Below are 14231 nucleotides of genomic sequence, written 5' to 3' on the forward strand. Positions count from 1 at the left end.
TTTTGGGCACCTCAAAAAATTTAAATTTTACTCAAAGTGGGTGGCTACAGATATTCTAAGCCATTCTGTGAAGTTTTGAAATTTTTTATTTTTTTTATTTTTTTGGGCACCTCAAAAAATTTAAATTTCACTCAAAGTGGGTGGCCACAGGTATTTTAAGCCATTTTGTGAAGTTTTGAAATTTTTTATTTTTTATTTTTTTCTTTTTTTTGGGCACCTCAAAAAATTTAAATTTCACTCAAAGTAGGTGGCCACAGGTATTTTAAGCCATTTTGTGAAGTTTTGAAATTTTTGATTTTTTTTGGGCACCTCAAAAAATTTAAATTTCACTCAAAGTGGATGGCCACATGTGTTTTAAGCTATTCTGTGAAGTTTTGAAATTTTTTATTTTTTTTTATTCTTTAAAAAAAATTCACCAAATTTCATATTTTCCCGAAATCTGACTTTTTTTTATTTTCTGGAAATTTTTATGAATTTTTCTAGAATTTTTCAATTTTTATGCATTTTCTGAAAAAAAAAATTGTGAGAAAATAGGGAGAATGCATTCCGGAATCAAGAAGCTACAAAAAGTAGCTTCTCTTTTTCTTGCCAAAAACTCATTCCGGAATCAAAAATGCATTCTGGAATCAAGAATGCATTCTGGAATCAAGTATTTTTAACAAACGCATTTTTATTCCAGAATGCAAAAATCGCTCCAGAATGCATTCCGGAAATTTTTTAACAAATGCCATGCATTCCGGAACAGAATTTTTATTCCGGAATGCATTCTGGAATAGAATTTTTATTCCGGAATGCATTCCATGCGCACCCTAATCGACAGCGAGAGACGGTGGCCGGTGGACTGCGAAAGGTGCCCCACAGTGGCCAACGGCGGAAGACGGCAAATGGCGGCAGCCGGCAAGTAGGCGGCGATGGGCGGTGAGTGGGCGACCGGCTATTAGCGAGGGCGAGCGATGAGAAGAATTTTTATTTCTCATTTTTGTCCCAGAAATACAAAAGTAGAAAATTTTTACTTCTCATTTCTGTTCCAAACTTATTTCTGAAATCAAAATTTGTTCCAGAAATAGAAAAATGAAATTGCGTTACCAAACGGATTTCTGTTCCAAACCTATTTCTGGAACAGAAAAGTAGAAACAGAATGGTTATCATTCGCAGCCTTCAACACTATTTCTAGAAATTTCTTACGCATGCTAGCCTCTTATAGACATATCCTTTATTTTAGAAAATTGGATAAATTATTTTAAGAGTACTCAATTAATAGTTTAAAACATATGAAGTTAACAGAGAATTTGGAGTTTTGCGTATTTGTGATTGGACGGAATTTTATGAATAACGTGATGATTTGTAAAAGACATGGTGTATTTAGTAACATGGCTAGTCAAATGGGGTTTGGTAACTTGATTACTATGGTCTTTGGCATCATGGAATGTTTGTTTGTCTATAAATTCTCTTCAACTATCCCTTCGCAAGACAAGAATCAAAGCCTCTCGTTCTTCATTTTGTGTACACATCTACGTACAAAGGGGAACAAAAATGTCTCTAGTGATCTCAACAAATGGTCCTCTTTCTGCTAAAGAAAAAAGCCAAATGGTTGAGCGCCGGCCGGTAGATTATCATCCGAGCTTGTGGGAGGATTACCTCGCCAAATATGCTGCTCCCTCCAACTCAATGGTAGGACTTAAGTTGCTCCACCTTCCTTTAATGTGATCTTGCAAGTTACTACAAAATCGATTACTTAAGGTAGAAAAAGAGGGTGAAAATAGACTAAAAATAACAATTTAAGGATAGGCCTTGGGCCAATGAACGTTTCATGCACTTATTGTTGGAGTGAAATAAACATGTATTCTTGTTTATGTGTAGGATAATGGCCATGATCAGCAGGCGGAACAAGAAATCCAGAAGCTGAAGGACGAGGTGAAGAGGATGCTATGCACTAACGCGGACAAGCCGTCCCTGAAACTGGACATGATTGATCAAATTCAACGCTTAGGCATTGCGTACCACTTCACAAGTGAGATTGATCATGTGTTGAAACAGCTTAACGAGGCCTGCTTTGTTTGTAATAATGGAGATCATGATATTGACGACCTCTACACTGTCGCTCTCCTCTTCCGTTTATTGCGACAACAAGGTTACTGGATTTCATGTGGTGAGTGGCCCTTTCTCTGTTTTTATCATTTTGCAAATTACTACCGATAGACTATGATCCTTTGCGATTATCTAGAATCGATCCTCTTTGCCTTTCCCTGCCGTGGATTGAGGTCATTCAACAATCGATCTCCTGAAGTTGTACCCGACCCGCCCGAGCTACTGCACAACATGACCCCAAAAGGGACGATCTGATAAAAATATAATACACATAAAGTACTCCTACTAGACAAAGATTTGACTGTAAGGAATTTCACAAATATGTTAAACTCGAGGCATTCTTCACGTTCTTGACCACAGACACATATAGTGGTGGAAAACGCTAGAATATAACTAAATGAAACATATCTATGTAGATGCAAACTATTTCTTTTAGAATAATTCTAGAGATATAGAGATTGAGTCTCTCACTTTCTCAAGACGCGTTAAACGATTTGTCACACAATTTGTTGTATCAATAGGGACAATTATTATAAACACCATCCGTGGCAAAAAAGATCCTCTACGAGTGGCTTAATCACCATTCACGTGTTGGTTCTTATTGTTACTATCTACTCTTTCGGTAACCAAAGGTGTTTAGACCGCTCGTGAAGATCTTTTCGTCTAATAGGGATGTTTCAATTGAAATCCTGATTTCACTATGATTTATAAGCAGACATCTTCAACAAGTTCAAGGACACCAGTGGGAAGTTCAGTGAAAAATACAAAAGTGACGTGCGTGGATTACTAAGTTTGTATGAAGCTAGCCATCTGAGTGTGCATGGAGAAGATGTTCTCGATCAAGCGCTTTCTTTCAGTTTAACCCATCTTGAGTCCATTGATGAGGAGCAACTAAGCCCTCCTCTCACAATGCAAGTCCGTCATGCCTTAAAGCAAACAATTCGTCGAGGGGTGCCGAGGCTCGAGGCGAGACTATACATCTCCATGTATGAAGCGGAACCTTTGCATAATAAAATCTTACTATCACTGGCCAAGTTAGATTTCAACCACTTGCAAGAGCAACACCGGAAGGAGTTATGTGATCTTGCAAGGTTGATCAATTACGCTATCTCAGGATTAACTTGATTTGTTGTTTATACTCTATGGAAGGTGGTTTTAAGTAATTGTGAATATTGCCCTTTTGCATTTAGGTGGTGGATGGGTCTGGACTTCAAGAGGAAGTTACCATTTGCAAGAGATAGGCTCGTGGAAGGATACTTTTGGATTTTAGGAGTTCATTTTGAGCCCGAATTAGTGCTTGTTCGAAGAATGTTGACCAAAGTGATCGCAATGACTTCAGTTCTTGATGACATATATGATGTCTATGGAACCTATGAAGAGCTAGAGCTCTTTACTCAAGCTGTTCAAAGGTTAGATTGGCACAGTAGATGTGTCTTATTTCAAGTAGATTTTGTTACATGTATATTCGCATGAGATACAAGATGTGGAAAAATGTATTAATTGGCAACTCTTAGTACTGAAAGATGATGGGGTTGGTAGATTAACCTTGTCATAGTTCTCGGACAATATTGTGATTAGCAAATCCTCGTGCAATAGAAGGTTTTTGAAATATCATGTAATGTATATGATAATTTCAGGTGGGACATTGATTGCATAAATGATCTTCCAGAGTACATGCAAGTGTTCTACAAAGCACTTATCGATGTCTACGTTGAAATTGGAGAAATACTGGCTTGCAAAGGAAGATTGTATGGCCTCCACTATGCGAAAGAAGCAGTAAGATCATACCACCTCTACTGTATTCTACAATCATAGTGTTGTTATTCTCGATTGATAGGAATTAAATGCTTTGCATATTCAGATGAAAAGGCAAGCAAGATACTACTTTGCTGAAGCAAATTGGCTGCACCAACAACACAAGCCCACGATGGATGAGTACATGTCCATTGCAGTAGTATCGAGTGGTTACCCCTTGTTAGCGATCACGTCCTTTGTTGGAATGCAAGATATGGTAACAAAAGACGATTTAGATTGGTTGTTCAACGACCCAAAGATACTGAAGGCTTCAACAGTTATTTGCAGGCTCATGGATGATTTGGCCACTCATAAGGTACCTTTTTTTCTTGCACGTAATAAATGAAGATATAGACCCAACCCAACTGCTATGAAACATCAGATCTCGTTTATATGTCTTGTTGCACGTATCTTTGCAGTTTGAGCAAGGAAGAGAACATGCGGACTCGGCCGTGCAATGTTACATGAAGCAATTCGGTGTCACGGAACAAGAAGCGGAAAATGACCTTCGCAAGCAAGTTGATGACGCGTGGAAGGACATGAATGAGGAGTGTCTTCACCCGACTGCCGTCGCGATGCCGCTTCTCATGGGAATTCTTAACCTCACACGAGTGATGGACGTGCTGTACAAGGACGGAGGAGATCATTATACCAATCCTCATATTATGCTGAAAGATTACATACGTTCGGTGCTCATGGACCCAGTGCAATAGTTTTGATATGCATCAATAGACGTTCATCAGCTGGACATCAGAAAACTAGACCCATTATTCTATCGATGATGCATATATGCATGTGTCAAGTGTTAATGAGATTGGCTTGGGAATAAGACATGGGATCCATATGTCAGTTGAAGTGCAATAAAGCTTTTAGCGAGAATGTTATGGTTGTGTCAATATGGATATCTGGTAGCTTTACCCTCATATTATTCATTGGAGAATGAAATGAAGCATATAATTTACTCATCCAAAAAAAAATTAAATAAATTAAGCTTTCGAAGAGCTATTTTCATTTTGGATTTCAAAGGATGTGATTAAGAATGGTATGGTGAGAAAACAAGTTGATTTTAGCTGTATGGACAATGGAAAGATGAGAATGAGATCAACTATGAGAAAGCTTGAAGGTCACATTTTCCAAAAGGGACAATCTTCTTCTTCCTCTTCTACCACTGCTACTCTTGTATTAAGATATAGACCCAATCCAACTCTATGAAACATCAGCTCTCGTTTATATGTCTTGTTGTACATATCTTTGCAGTTTGAGCAAGGAAGAGAACATGCGGACTCGGCCGTGCAATGTTACATGAAACATTACGGTGTCACGGAACGAGAAGCGGAAAACGACCTTGCCAAGCAAGTTAATGATGCGTGGAAGGACATGAATGAGGAGTGTCTTCACCCGACTACCGTCGCGATGCCTCTTCTCATGGGAATTCTCAACCTCACACGAGTGATGGATGTGCTGTACAAGGACGGAGGAGATCATTATACCAATCCTCATATTACGCTAAAAGATTACATACGTTTGGTGCTCATGGACCCAGTGCAATAGTTTTGATATACAGCAATGAACTAGATGTTCATTAGCTGGACATTGGAAACTAGACCGATTATTCTATCGATGATGTGTTAGATGTATGCCCTAAAGTCACCATGTAATAGTTACATGTTAGGGATTTAAGTTATATTTTCAATTTCATTATTTATTTAATGGCAAGGATGTATTCATTCATTTGTCCAATTATTTAAATATATGAATGATTTCATAAGATCAGTTGTGACTAGACCTATTCTTAAGACGTTGAGAATATGTGTGACAGGTTCATAGTTAGACTAAATCTTTAAATTGTTCCCAGTCGATTGATCATCAAGTGGATATCAATGATCTTGTTGAGACCGGTGTATTCTTAGCTTCACCATTAATTATTGGATACTTAAGGAAATGACGAGTCATGAGTCATTGGGTATTGTGATGCCCGAGTTAGAACACAGGTGCTTGTTCCAAACAAGTTCATTGAACATGACGCGTATAACGATTAGCAACATGGAAGCTTTTAGCGTAGTCAATGCCTAATCGTTCATGCTCTGGTCTTGTGTAAATAATCGTTAGACCTGAGGCACCGTGTTGACTTGTGTGTTGGATGGCTATGGTTCACAGGTGCGCAGATTGCCGGTTCGTTGATTTGTCTCTATACTTCATGGCTATAGTTCGTTCACATATGAAGTTACACGTGTGCGCAAAATGGAATCTATCTCCTTGTTATACGCAAGGTACAATAATGATGTCCTATGCAATCTAATCTTGACACTACATTAAAATCCTCGGCCGAGGCTGTAACCGAGAATAAACTATTCATGTTTCATATAAAATGCATGTCAATTATGTTTGTACATATGATCGAATTGGTGGCTTGACAAATATTCCATGGTCTTTGTTCGATCGGGACATAGTAAGACAAAGGGATTGAATTACATTGTAGCCAAAGTTGACAGTTCATTATGTTCTTAAATCATTTACACTGTCTGGGTAGCTATGACATATTGCTAGATGTCATTGTAGCTAAAGTTGACAGGTTCATTATGTTCTTAAACCATTTACACTGTCTGAATAGCTATGACATATTGCTAGATGTCAATTATGGCTTGTAAGACCTAGAGGTTGATTGGGACAATCAATTCTCTTGGGAGTACTCATGTGTTGGTGCAAGTCTTACTACCAACTCAGTGATAAACCTAGGGATGTCACACACCATAACCAATTAATAATGACGTTGTACGGAAGAGACGATATTGCAAATATGTTTGCAATCGAATTGAATTGGACTAAAATTAAATTAAATGGATTAATTTAATTCAATTTTTGTCATGGGAGTGTGTGCATATGATGCTCACAAAATACACATATGTTGATCATGCACTTATATGTTTGTATATATATGTTTACATTTATTTATATATATAAATTTAAAAAAAAAATAAAAAAAATTGGCGCATGCACATGGCCAGTAAGTGCTCGCCATGTGCATAGCATGCGGTCAGCAAACAGTTGCTGACCGTGTGCATGGCACGCACGATCAGCAACCGTTGCTGATCGTGTGCAATGTGCACACATGCACGATTAACAACGGTTGCTGAGCTGATCAGCAAATGTTGCTAATCGCACATATAAAAGGCGCGATCAGCAACAGTTGCATAATGATGAAAAAGTGTGTATGCAATTATCATATGTTTGTGAGAGTTAAAAATTACGTTTTTTCTCTTCCGGCGCCATGACTAAAATATCGAGAGTGCGGAAAATTGTCGCCACGAGATTGCTAGCACAATTATAGTGGTGATTACCCACAAGTTCTTTCTTCCATTCATTTTGCGATTGGTGGTGTATCTGAACTAAAGGTCCGACGATTGTGGGGCTCGAATTGAAGAACATCCGCACCAAAATCGTTTTGGACATGCTATAAGAGGTAATCCGTTTAATCCTCTATGATCTTCCGATTTTTTTATTGAAACACACGAACAACGCCTTTGGAGATACATGTATGGTTATATCTTTCCATTGCGTTTATATTTAATTTTAACTATGCATGTTCCGTAGAAAACCAACATGATGCATATATGTGTGTGTGTGTGTGTGTAAAGTGTTAATGAGATAGGCTTGTGAATAAGACGTGGGATACATATGTTAGTTGGGGTACTAAAGCTTTCTGCGAGAATGGTATGGTTGTATCAGTATGGATATATGGTTGCTTTACCCTCATATAGTATTCATTGGAGATTGAAATGAAGCATATAATTTACTCATAAAGAAAAGAATAAATTAAGCTTTCGAAGAGCCATTTTCATTTTGGATTTCAAAGGATGTGATTTAGAATGGTATGGTGATAAAACAAGTTGATTTCAGCTGTATGGACTATGGAAAGATGAGAATGAGATCTACTATGAGAAAGCTTCTAGGTCACATTTTCCAAAAGGGACAATCTTCTTCTTCTTCTTCTTCTTCTTCTTCTTCTTCTTCTTCTTGCTAATCCGAGACGAAACCGCCGAGCACATACAGAGCTGAAGCACCAAGCATCGTAACATATGATCGACAGAGAAAAAAATGGCATCCTATTCCAAGCATCGTAACATATGATCGACAGAGAAAAAAATGGCATCCTATCATGTGGCTCCAACATCAAGAAAAGCAGTAGAACATCCACCAGCTTGAATTTTGCTTTTCTTGTTTCCCTTCTCCATCTTTTTCCAGATAAACCAGGAAATAAAAAAGGAAAATTTGACATAAACAAGAAAAATAGAGCAAAAGAGAAAAGGGGTATCGTCCAAACTCATTATTATTTTGGGTTCTTGCACAGAGGATTGCTGCAGCTGAATCTGCAGAGAAAAGCGAGCAAGAAGCCATTTTTTCTTCTCGCAGTGACGGACCAACCGCGGCAGGTCAACTGTTTCGAGCCAGAAAGCAGAAGGAAAAGCCTGCTTGGAGCCACTCCTTGTCCAAGTCCTCGAACTCCAGCGATCACTCCCCGCCCTCATCGGACCGGATTGTCACAGTAATCAAGTCCCCTTTGCCTCAAAGATGGAAAATGAACATGTAAAAATTTTAAAAACTGGAAATATTTTATATCTGCTATTTACATTCGCAACATATCCCAACTGATTTTTTTTGTGGTCATAAGTTATCGCGACCTACCTCACAAGGGCCGAACTCGATGAAGCGGGTTTAGAGGTAAGCGTTCATGAAACGGTTCATATGGCACATCATAAAAGACAGCTTTACCGAAACGTCGATCTTTTTGTCATCCATACGGTTCGCATGGCATATCATAAAAGACGGCTTACCAAAGCATCGATCTTTTGGTCATCCATACGGTCCATTTGGCACATCATAAAAAACGGCTTACCAAAGCATCGATATTTTAGTCATCCATATGGTCCATTGATCATGAATGTGGATTTTCCCTAAATCCATACCTTGCATGACAGCGGATTGATTTTATCTTTTTAGGAGTCGCCACTAGCCTAGGTCGGGAGTCGGCTAGAATACCCAACCAAAACGCGGGAGTTTCGTTTCGGTTTCTACGAAAACCAAGAGATCATGAGTTTGGGGACTAGTTTACGTTAATAATTCTATTAACGCCCTTTTCGGTACCGCTAAACTTAACATGGCTGTTATCTAAATTGTCATGCAATTATTTTTTACCATTTTTCATGCCAAAGTCTTAGTCCACTAGGTGATCATGCATTTTGTTTTTATGTTTTCATTTAAGATTCTAAACTAATCCTATCTTAATCTAGAAAGGAAAGAAACAAACAATTGTATTGAAAAGCATTGCGCAAAGTAAACACTCAAGATATTAAAAGGACTAGCTAATTCTAAATGCGAGAAAGTAAAACCCGTAGCTCATCGAGTTTTTATTACAACACAAATTGAAAACCCAAGACATGATCGGGAACAAATGAATTGAATAGCAATTGAGACCGGATTGGACATCGGTCTATCACCACCGTCAAGTGAATACAAATTGAGACCGGATTGGACATCGGTCTATCGCCTTGGTCTTTTACAATTTTGGACTATCCCTTCCATGGACCTCCTCTCGGGTGTCGGTGTTTATATCCATAAGATACACTCACGACAAACAATGCACAAAGCAACAATTAAAAAAATGTAATGATGCAAACAATTCACTAATCAAATATGAGCCTCGAGATCGGTCTTTGCTTTACATGCATTTCGATTCACTCATCCACTTAATCATCTAACATTATTTGATTAATGTTTAATGATAACGGGCTACCATTTGCATTCACAAAACGGCAACTTATATCGATTAACCCCTAAAGTTGAGTTCTAAGTGACCATAATGGGCTACCCGCCGAACATGCACCGGGCTTAACATACATCTAACAAACACATGCATAGCAATGAGTAAAGTATGCATTCAGGCCCATGGACCTTGTTTCTCAACCAATCAAGCAATGGGAAGCGGGCCTCATAAGAGGACCACTTAATCAATCATTAGTTACTAAATTCGGACCCATTCTGTTTGAATATGATTAATCAATCTAATGATATCAAAATGAAGTGATTCAGGTGTCATTAGAAAGCTTATGTCATGAGGATAAAAAGTCAAGAGACCACTTTTTCTAGTTCTCCACCGATTTAAACGAAAAAGACAATTCTACCCTCTATGACAGTCTAACTCGGTTTGAATTTGAATAAAAAAAAATTGTGGAAAAAATAGTGGTCGTTATCAAAATCCCGCTAAAACTTTTAGACAATTAGAATTCTCCGTGTGTGACAGTTTTTATGTTTTGAGTTTTTTCTGAAAAGCTCTCCAAATTTTTATAAAATTCGATTTTCACCAATGACTCGTTTGCAAATCAAGTTTAAGTCCGAGAGGACCTTATCTGAGACTTTTAGCAAATTGACCCCATAAAAATTGCTATTAGGCCCTCAAAATTTCCAGTCTACATAATAAGGCCCTAATGTACAACTTTGTAGTTTTGAGTTTTCGTAAAAGAGGACTCAAAGTTTATCAAATTCGGAGAAACATATTTTGGATTTCAAAGAAAGGAAAATCAGATTAGAACACAGATATTGACTAAATCATAAAAATTCCTTTGAAAATACAAATGAACTACAATTTTTATAAATTTTGTATCACTGGAAAGCTCTCGATTTCAATGTGAACTTTTATGGAAACATTTTTTGAGATTTTGAATACACGAATTTATAAAAATTGAAGAACACATTAAGGTCATTCAGAAACTCATTTGTCACCAGAACTATGCCTAGATGACGTTGCTAATCTTCCTAACCTAACATGCTTGGAATTTTATGAAATTTTTACGGTGAATAGATCTGGATGTCCTCGACAACTTTCATGGTGGAGGTTTTCTCAAATAATGAACACATAAAATCAGAAAAATCATTCAACCGAACAAGGCCATTTAGTATCATAGAAGAATAGGACACAACATTATCATTCCAGATCCTGATCTCGACTTTCGAAGGAGTTTTGACCTAGCAAACGAAGTCCAATTGAGGCATACAACATATCAAATCGAAGCTCTCGACATATCCTACAATTCTCTAGTTGATCACTTCTTCAGATTTCAACATTTACAAGATGAAATCAACATTTTAAGCACACAGACCTCTCTGTGCACGATTTCACAGGATAAGATCTAAGTATACTTACCTTGTTCAATGATGTTGCTGAGCTCAAATGAGCTATTTTGGCCACCAATGATCTCCGGAATGGCGCCAAATATAGCTCCCAATATTTATGTCACAAGGTAAGAAAATCAACGTAAGATTGCGATCCAAAGAATAAAAAGTAAAATCAAGCTTAAAGTGGAACTTCGGTGGCTTTTCTGGTGGAAACTAGCCACCACAGCTTCGAGATGAAGTTGAGGATGCTGATCGCAAGCCTCAAACCGCCTAGGAAGAATGCCGGGATGCCAGAATCACCACGGAAGCCGGTTGGATCAATCACCGGCTCGGTTGCCGGTGATGTAACCGAGAGAAAGATGGAGCTAATCGGAGATGCTTTGGCTACCAGCAGCTGTGGCCAACCTTGCGACTAGCTCTAGGATGTCCGGAAGTTTGCCGGAGTGGCAGCGGCGTGCCGGAAATCAGCCGGCAAGTGGAGAGCTCACGGCCGAGAGAGGAAAGGGAGAGAACGTGAGATAGAAAGAGAGGGAGAGAGATGAGAGAGAAAACAGATCTGGAAAAATGAGAGTCCCCCTCCAATTTTGGAGGGAAAAAGCTTATATACCCCCCAAACTTTAAATCCTAGCCCTTAAATCGATCTAATGGCCTAGAATGCATCTTAGTGATTAAGAATATTCCTTAAGGGCTAAGAATATGTGACATGGCATTATGGATGGCCATGATCAATTCGAAATGAATGGCTATGATTAATTTGCTTATCCCCTAAGTAATTTGCTTAATCCTTAAGAAAGGGTATTTTAGTAATTTCACTAGGGGGCATTTTTGTAATTTTCATTTAAGGGCATTTTTTGTCATTTTGGGCTCAAAGGGATGTGGCCGACCTTGGCTGGTCGGAATGGACCGCCGGCCGCCGGATTTTCGATAGGAAAATGGCCGGTCCAATCGGACTGGTTCAATTCAGGTCAAACCAGGTTGAACAGGTTGGACCGGTTTAACCCGAGTTTGACTAGGTTCAACCGGTTTAATTCTCGACCCAATTTGTTCTAATTTTGTGTAATTTAATCCCTATCATGATTGATTGACCTAATTAATATTGAATTCGATTAAATTGAGTTGAACCAATTTGAAATTCACGCACAAATTGATCCAATTTAATTTGTTTAGCCCAATTATTTTTTTATTTGAGTTAAATTGCATGGCCAAACTAAACTAATGAATTTAATTGAAGTCCAATTAGCCAAATTGAGCCTTAATTCATCAAATTGGAAGTTAGTCTAGAATGGGTCAAGTTGAATTGCACTAATTAGACCAATTACTCTTATATTTCTCAATCATTGAATCACTAAATTGATCATATTGGCTCAAATTCATGTGAATCTTCCAAAATTGATTTCGAATTTGGATTTCATCTAAGAAATTAGCCTCATTCGTGTCTTAATTGCGCAAATCATGAAGAATTGATTAAAATCATTGATTATGGCCTAAATTGGGGGTTTTTGCGCTTGGCTTGGAATTACAAAATTGGTTCCAAAACTGAATGTAATACAACCTCTAGATCAAATGTCGTGAAGGAAACTAACCTAAAAAACGACTAGAAATGAAGTAATTTCATTTTTGGCCGATTTGAACCAAATTCCGCAAATTGGGGAAAAATTTATTCTAAACTGATTTTTGCAAAATTTCAAATGCTAAAGTTAAATTGAATGTAAAATAAGATGATTTTGGGATTTTTGTATTTTCTAATTTTTTTTTTGTCAAAGGTTTGACTAAAAGTCAAACCCTAGTTGACTTTTCACTAGGAGTTTGATTTTGTGATCAAATCTTTGAATTTTTCTGAAATTTTCACTTTTAAAGTGAAATTAAACTCAAAAGAAATTTTTTTGTATGAAAAACCCCAATTTGACCGGGGTTGACTTTTGGTCAAAGGGGTGACCAAAAAGTCAACCCAAAAGTCAATCGTATGACTTTTCGGGTTTTCGTGTGAAATAAATAGAAAATTGTTTATAGAAGCTAAATCCACAAATAGAATTGAAAAATGACACTTTTTGTTCGAGAAATGGACTCCATCATGATCGAAGACCCAAATCCCAAGTTTTTTTTTAACGACGTGTCGGCTAAAAATTAGGTGTCAACATAAGTATAGCTAAAAGCCCAAACTGGTTATACATCAAGACTGCTGTGTGAAAAAGTTACGTCGCATTGCCCCTTGCTATGACATATTGAACCGGTTAATGACGTTTTGTGATGCAAAGAGACGACCATTCTTTTATAACGGTCATCTGAATTTTTAGGTGCACGACAAATTGCCCACAATTTTGAAATAAAGAACCAGGTCATTATATGTTACGGCACCTCACTAGATATCTAATAAATCACAAAAATAAAGAATTCTTTTTAAAAAAATATTTTTATGTGCCATGAACCTTAACGAGGAATGGAAATGCCTCAGTCCCTTCTATATCTGTCGTGTCTCAATAAAGTTTCTTCCAATGCTTTGTTCTACCATCATCGTTGGCAGGCATCATGCATTGAATCAGTTGCTTGATAGGAGAAACGATCGTCCATTCAATATATCGTAATTTTCCTTTTTCCAATCCAATTGAGAATTAACGGCAAAAGAACACTACAAGTGCCATAACTTGTGTACGGCGCTCACTTTGGTGCCATAAGTTTTTTTTTTATCACTTTAGTGCTAAAATTTTTGAAAAACGATCACTTAAGTGCTAAATTTTTTGAAAAACGATCACTTAAGTGCCAACTCCGATGCCGTACACAATTTTTCGCCAGAAATCCGACGTGGCATTTTTTTTATTAATTTCTGAAGCTAACGTGGCTCGCTGGAGGCTCACTGGAGATTGGCACTTAAGTGATCGTTTTTCAAAAATTTTAGCACTTAAATGATCGTTTTTAAAAAATTTTAGCACTTAAGTGATCGTTTTTCAAAAATTTTAGCACTGAAGTGATCCAAAAAAAACTTATGACACTTAAGTGATCGTTTTTCCTCCGACTTGGCACCAAAGTGGTCCGAAAAAAAGTTATGGCACCAAAGTGATCTCCGTATACAAGTTATGGCACTTATAGTGTCCTTTTGCCGAGAATTAACTCCGCTACTATTTGAAATAAAAATCATTACAGTTAACATCCTCAAATTTGGCCAAAATTACATCGGCCCGTCA

At 37.6% G+C, this 14231-nt stretch overlaps 1 protein-coding gene across 2 annotated transcripts; it reads left to right on the top strand.

The window, feature by feature from the left end:
• The first annotated feature begins 1468 nt into the window (after window positions 1-1468).
• LOC115673903 ((-)-germacrene D synthase-like) lies at window positions 1469-5613 on the top strand. 2 transcript variants are annotated; one of them, XM_056319850.1, is made up of 7 exons: window positions 1469-1671; window positions 1861-2149; window positions 2804-3179; window positions 3279-3497; window positions 3726-3864; window positions 3950-4198; window positions 5140-5613. In XM_056319850.1, exons 1-7 carry the CDS (start codon window positions 1534-1536, stop codon window positions 5431-5433), a joined length of 1704 nt encoding a protein of 567 aa, XP_056175825.1. In that variant the 5' UTR covers window positions 1469-1533; the 3' UTR covers window positions 5434-5613. The 2 variants fall into 2 exon arrangements, with proteins under 2 accessions (XP_056175825.1, XP_030452027.1); XM_030596167.2 differs by lacking the exon at window positions 5140-5613 and adding an exon at window positions 4302-4616.
• Window positions 5614-14231: the final 8618 nt, after the last annotated feature.

The sequence above is a fragment of the Syzygium oleosum genome, unplaced genomic scaffold, assembly GCF_021117445.2.
Source record: "Syzygium oleosum isolate NSW1041296 unplaced genomic scaffold, Sole_v2.1 Sole_v2.19, whole genome shotgun sequence".
Taxonomy (NCBI): Eukaryota; Viridiplantae; Streptophyta; class Magnoliopsida; order Myrtales; family Myrtaceae; genus Syzygium; species Syzygium oleosum.